At 41.4% G+C, this 5890-nt stretch overlaps 2 protein-coding genes across 5 annotated transcripts in view; one reads left to right on the plus strand and one right to left on the minus strand.

The window, feature by feature from the left end:
- The first annotated feature begins 156 nt into the window (after nt 1-156).
- LOC106340127 lies at nt 157-628 on the plus strand. The gene is made up of 2 exons (XM_013778990.1): nt 157-342; nt 446-628. Exons 1-2 carry the CDS (start codon nt 157-159, stop codon nt 626-628), a joined length of 369 nt encoding a protein of 122 aa, XP_013634444.1.
- Nucleotides 629-855: 227 nt separating this feature from the next.
- LOC106318263 (kinesin-related protein 11-like) overlaps nt 856-5890 on the minus strand; it is an 8522-nt gene continuing 3487 nt past the window's right edge. Inside the window, exons 3-9 of one of the 4 annotated variants that reach the window (XM_013756165.1) lie at nt 2622-2689; nt 2470-2532; nt 2316-2351; nt 2091-2195; nt 1856-1963; nt 1625-1771; nt 856-1421 (exon numbers count right to left, since the gene is read on the minus strand). In XM_013756165.1, the coding sequence (XP_013611619.1) occupies nt 1221-1421; nt 1625-1771; nt 1856-1963; nt 2091-2195; nt 2316-2351; nt 2470-2532; nt 2622-2689 (728 nt within the window). In that variant the 3' untranslated portion in view covers nt 856-1220. Of the gene's footprint in view, nt 1422-1624; nt 1772-1855; nt 1964-2090; nt 2196-2315; nt 2352-2469; nt 2533-2621; nt 2690-2780; nt 3485-3569; nt 3649-4028; nt 4089-4215; nt 4270-4348; nt 4764-5890 lie in introns of those variants that run through there. The other 3 variants (XM_013756174.1, XR_001265308.1, XR_001265307.1) reach the window with 3 other exon arrangements.

The following is a 5890-nucleotide window of genomic DNA, read 5'->3' on the forward strand; positions in this document are numbered from 1 at the left end:
AATGGTGTAAAGCATAAGGTTGCAACTCCCTACCATCCTCAGACAAGTGGTCAAGTTGAGATCTCCAACTGAGAAATCAAGTCTATTTTGGTGAAAACTGTGGGGACTACAAGGAAAGATTGGTCTATCAAGCTAGATGATGCACTTTGGACCTATATGACAGCTTACAAGACCCCTTTGGGAACCACACCTTTCAACCTTGTGTATGGAAAGACTTGTCATCTACCAATTGAGCTTGAGTACAAGGCATTATGGGCTGTTAAGTTGCTGAACTTTGACATCAAGAGTGCCAAGGAGATGAGACTTCTCCAACTAAATGAGCTTGATGAGATTAAACTTGAGGCTTTTGAGGGATTTACAAGGAGAAAACCAAAGCTTTTCATGACAAGAAGATCTTGAAGAGAGAATTCAGTGCTGGAGATCAAGTGCTTCTCTACAACTCTAGACTGAAGTTGTTTCCCGGGAACCTTTCAAGATAAAGGAAGTTAGGCCATATGGGGCAATTGTGTTATGGGATAAGAATGGTGGAGACTTTACAGTCAATGGACAAAGAGTTAAGCTCTACATGGGAACCACAATGGAGGAGAAAAGAATCTCGGTTTCACTCTCCGACCCCATCACCACCTAGCCAAAGGGAAGCAAAGTCAAGCTAGAGACTTAAAACAAGCTCACTTGGGAGGAAGTCGCACGTCTATCCTTGTACATACTTCACTAAAAAAAAAAAAAAACGCGGGATATGTGGCGCGGGGTCCTTTACCCGCTCGTACGAATTTGGTCGGAGACAGCAATCCGACGCGGGATGACCTACGCGGGTTGTCTTACCCGCGTCTCTTCGTAGTAGGCTCGACGCGGGATGTATCGACGCGGGTTCCCTTACCCACTCGCACGAATTTGGTCGGTGACGAAAATCTCACGCGGGTTGAGGTCACGCAGGTTCCTGTACCCGCTCGCACGACAGTCGCATTCGGAGATATTATGACGCGGGGTGAAGCACGCAGGGTCACACGAGTTTCTCCTGCCCGCGTCGACTGGTCAAAACCCGCTCAGGTATGATTTCTACCCTTAAACCCGGTGACCCGACCCGACAACCCGACAAACCGAGCAACCACACACATTATCAACCAAGATTAACCAAAAAGTTAAGTAACACACACACACACACACATTATCAACCAAGATTAACCAAAAAGTGAACCATGAGACAATTTATATTATCCAGGTTATATCAGTGATTCTACCTCTTCTTCCTCAAATGAGTGTTTTCTCCGAGGATTAAAGCGATGAGGTAAGCGATATGTCTGTGAAGTTTTAGTCGACACCAATATTAGTTTTGTCAACTGTTGGATTCGACTCGAGAGAGCTGCTTTAGCTTCTTCCTCTTCTTCGAGTCTCGATTGTAGCTTGACTTGACCATCTTCTAGCTTTTTATTATCACGTTATGTAGCCAAAAAAAAGAAACAACAAGATTACTACAGATTCTCTCAAATGCGTGACTGTAACTAAAACACAATGACACAAAAGGTCAATTCGTATTAAATTTTTATCACTGACCGTAAAAGAGGAAAGTGCATGTAAGACAATGGAAAAACAAGTTTTCAAGATTAAAATCTATTCAGAATAAAACCTTCTGCTTCAGGAGAATAGTATCATGTGCACCCATATCCTTCAGCTGAGGAACTGGTACAGTATCCTGTTTAAGCTGTTCCAACTCCTCCTTCAGTTTCCGAATCTCGTGTTGGTACTTCTTGATTAATGATTTCTCATCAGTTATCTGAAGTTTTGTAGTGTTAGAATATAAGGAAAAGACCTTCAATACAAAAAAATAAAGACAGGCAGAAGATATGCGAGGGAAAACCTTGTTTTGCTTGGCTTGAATCTCAATATGCTTTGCACGATGAGCAAATTTCAATGTGTTGTGTGTTTCTTCCGAAATTCTTGATGCAGGAGTTACTGTACAAATGAGCTACCATATCCAGAAGGGACAACTTATCAGTAAAGTAATATAACTAGCAAAGTATGTGCTTAACGTTATCAAGATACTTTAATCATGTTGTGGGTTTCATATTTATTGTAGAGATCACAAGACTTACAGATACTCGGTCATGACCACTCAGTGAGGACTGAAGGATTCTTATTAACTTAGAGTCTCTGTATGGTACATGCGAAGCCTTCACATCCGTGAGCTTTGATATCACCTACAACATCACAACAGTACTATCTGACTCCAAAACCTATTGTTGACTAACAGTTTCTAAAGTCAGCAAACTTTTATTTATATATGATCCTTCCTTGCGTCTTAAGCCACTAGTTTCAACCTTTGAACTCTCGGAACCTGCCAGATCAACGAGGTTCTGCAAATATGAGAGAAATTATGGGTAGTTAATATCATTTGAATTTGTTTTAGTGTACTGTTGAACAAAGAGCTAATCATAACCATACATCATATCATTGGTTACAAGAGGAGCTTACCAGCTGTGAGAGGTGTACAGCTTCACCTTGAATCTTGTCGCCTAAGGGACTACTTTCTATCGTCTGCATCCAAATGAGGAGAAAAAAAAATGATATATCAACTGCACACAGATAGCAATTTCTCCCTTATTTCAAAGAGATTATTAACATACCAACGTAAATATTGTATGGCTCCGGCTGCTGAGCAAATTAAATTTTGTAGATCCAACATGGCGTTGCTCTGTCATGAGGAAAAAGATTTACTCAGCATGCATTGAATAATATGGAAATTTACCAGATCATGACAAAATTGAAGGATGAAAGATATTTACTGTAATCATGAAGAGAGAATCACTCTTTAGAGTTATGTTATCATATTAAATAAAAGCATCTGGCCTCTCTGACCCTTTGTGGCCTTGGGTGTTATGGAATCTGTGGAAGTCTAGGAACAAGCTACTGTTTGAAAACAGAGTGTTCTCGGCGCAGGAGACAGCCTTGAAGTGTATTCTGGATGCGAAGGAGTGGTCCTCAGCGCAAGACCATCGGGATCGGAGATCTTCGGTGCATTCCTCGAGTCCGCATTCTGTACCCTCTACTCGTCGCTCTGTCCCCCTACCGTCCTTTCCACCTGATGTGCTCGTGTGTAAAGTCGATGCAGAGTGGGACAGTTCTTCCGGTGGCTGTGGAATTGGAGGCATTTTCTCAGGAAATAACCTCAAGCGCATACCGAACCTGAGCGAGCCTCGCTCCCATGTATCTTCAGCTCTTATGGCAGAAGCCATAGCTGTTCGCCTCGCGGTTGTTACAGCCGTCTATTCAAACGTCTGATCCCTGGCCGTTCTAACCGATTCGCTCTCCCTCGTCTCTCTACTGAAGAAGGAAGCCACTCAACCTGAACTGTTCGGTATCATGTTTGATATCTATCATGCTTTGTCGTACTTTGATCGGATTTCTTTTCACTTTATCTCTAGGACCTTTAATGGCGAGGCTGACTTGGTGGCAAAGTCTGCTCTCACTCTGCTTTCTGTAAACTCCTCTGTTGGAGGATAACACTTTTATGTTTGAATGAATGAATGCATTGTTGTTTGACCAAAAGCAGAAAACATGGAAACACCACAAACCTTCTCCAGCTGCTATATGTGAAAGCGCATGTGCAGGGGATAAAATAACTTCCTCTTTAATCCCTTCTACAAAAGTCCCCTGGAATCAATAAAAAAAAAGGCGGGGAGGGGGGGTGGGGGGGGATAAATAAGAAACCTTGGAGGAAAAGACGCTTGCAGCAATATAAGCCATGAGAAACTCGCTATAAAATTCGCAGTTCAAATGATAATTAGGAGGATCAACTTCAAATGTGCTTGAAAGCAATGTAACATAGAGCATTGCAATCAAACAAATGGCCTCATATTAACATTCTAATAGCAGAGTCCTCATAATGGAACCATATATATTTTCAGGTACCAAATAGCCTAAACATGGTTCCTAATAAAAGATTCTTTGACGAGCGATGTAATCACAACAAATATATTACGAGTCCGCGAGAGCAGTAGTCTCAAACGATGATCTGAAGCTGAAACACATACCTGTTTGTCTTCTCTGATCCTCAAATTGTGTCCCGCTGGATTCAATAAATCATTGACAACCTGAAATAAGGTGAAATTTAAGGATAGCAATCTCAAAGGACAATTCGAAGGCAGAACATTTCTACCACTCTCCGATACTATTGAAAATGAATATAGACCAGATAAGAAAATATGTGAATCATAGCACCTCATTATAAAGTTCCAAGTAGGAAATACGCAAGAGAAACTCTCGATTTGGTGTCTGCAAGAAAATTAATATATGAGGTTTGCTAGTACTTAAGCCAAGGAATCTGACAAACCAATATATCCTATAAAAGTACCTCTTGGATAATGCTGAAAGAAACCAGCGGGGTTAGCCTAGTGGTATTTGAAGGAGTTTCGGCCCCGATACGGTCCCGGGTTCGATTCCTGCTGGCCACTGGGGGAAATTTTAAAATCCGGGCTCCCCAAGCGTCCGGTGACCGAGGCGTGGTCCGGCCAAAATAAACAGCCAGCCTTGTGATGTAACATGAATGATCAAAATCATTGAACTAAGTCCTTCAACAAAGGATTTCAAAAAAGGTACGCTCTTGGATACATGAGTTGGTATCACAAATTGAGTTCTAAATACAAAATAGACTATCATGAAAGCTGGTCACGTCATACCGTTAATACCCTCCATAGCTCCATTAACAACATGGTGTGCAGCAACATCGTAGACATTGCGTGTTGTGGTTGTAGGTCCAAATACACGATCTGCCAGAAAGAGCATCAATCAGTTACAGGTTGAAATGTTGACATGAAGCAGAATTAAGCTGCCAGACTTGAAAATATTTATAAGGTTTTATAAGGTTTTGTAAGGTTTTATAAAGGTTTTATAAGGCTTTATAAAAAGCACCAGACTTGAGTTAGCAGAAGACCAGACTTGAGAAGCAAAGAAGAAGAAGAAGAGAGAAGAAGACCGTTGAGTATTTTATAGAGGCAATTTGCCTTTAAAAGACTTGGACTTAGATCCACAATTTGAATTTCAAGGGAATAGAGTTTCTCTCAGATCTACTTTCTCTCTCTCTCTCTCTCTGTTCTTCAATGTTCTTCATCTACATCTCTTTATCCTCACATTCTTTCATGGTATCAGAGCAAGTAAGCTCCTGAGATTCATTCTTCTCTACTCTATTCTCTTTACTTCCACAAATCTCTGATTTTTCATTTCTATTTTTGGTAAAGTTCATCCTGTTCTTGAGTTGTTCTTCATTCCCAGAAAAAAAAAAATGGAAAACTCATACACGGATGTCTTTAAATCTGTGTCTATTCCGGTTACCCTCAAGGGAACCAACTACTTACTGTGGTCTAGACTTGTCAAAACCGCTCTTGGAGGCAGAGGTCTTTGGGAGTATGTTGTTGACGGCAAAGACACCAAGAAGACCATCCTAGGAGAGGATGGTAAAGAAGTTGTTGCTGCGGCTGAAGGAGGTGGAAAGACAAGTCAGAAGGATCTCATGGTCCTTTCCATCATTCAGAATAGTCTTGAAACCTCTATCTTGGAAGCTTACTCCTACTGTGAAACTTCCAAGGAGCTGTGGGATACTCTCCAGAAGGTATATGGAAATATATCTAACATCAGTAGGGTGTTTGAAGTCAAGAGGGCTATCAACACTCTCAGTCAAGAGGACACTGAATTTTCCAAGCATTTTGGGAAGTTCAGATCGTTGTGGGCCGAGTTAGAGATGCTAAGACCGGCCAGTCTTGATCCGGATGTACTTAATGAGAGAAAGGAGCAAGACAAGGTCTTTGCTTTGTTGTTCACTCTCAACCCGGGTTATAGTGATCTAATCAAACACATTCTAAGAAGTGAGAAGCTTCCATCACTTGAGGAGCTTTGTGCT

The sequence above is a fragment of the Brassica oleracea genome, chromosome C1 (genome assembly GCF_000695525.1).
Source record: "Brassica oleracea var. oleracea cultivar TO1000 chromosome C1, BOL, whole genome shotgun sequence".
Classification (NCBI taxonomy): Eukaryota; Viridiplantae; Streptophyta; class Magnoliopsida; order Brassicales; family Brassicaceae; genus Brassica; species Brassica oleracea.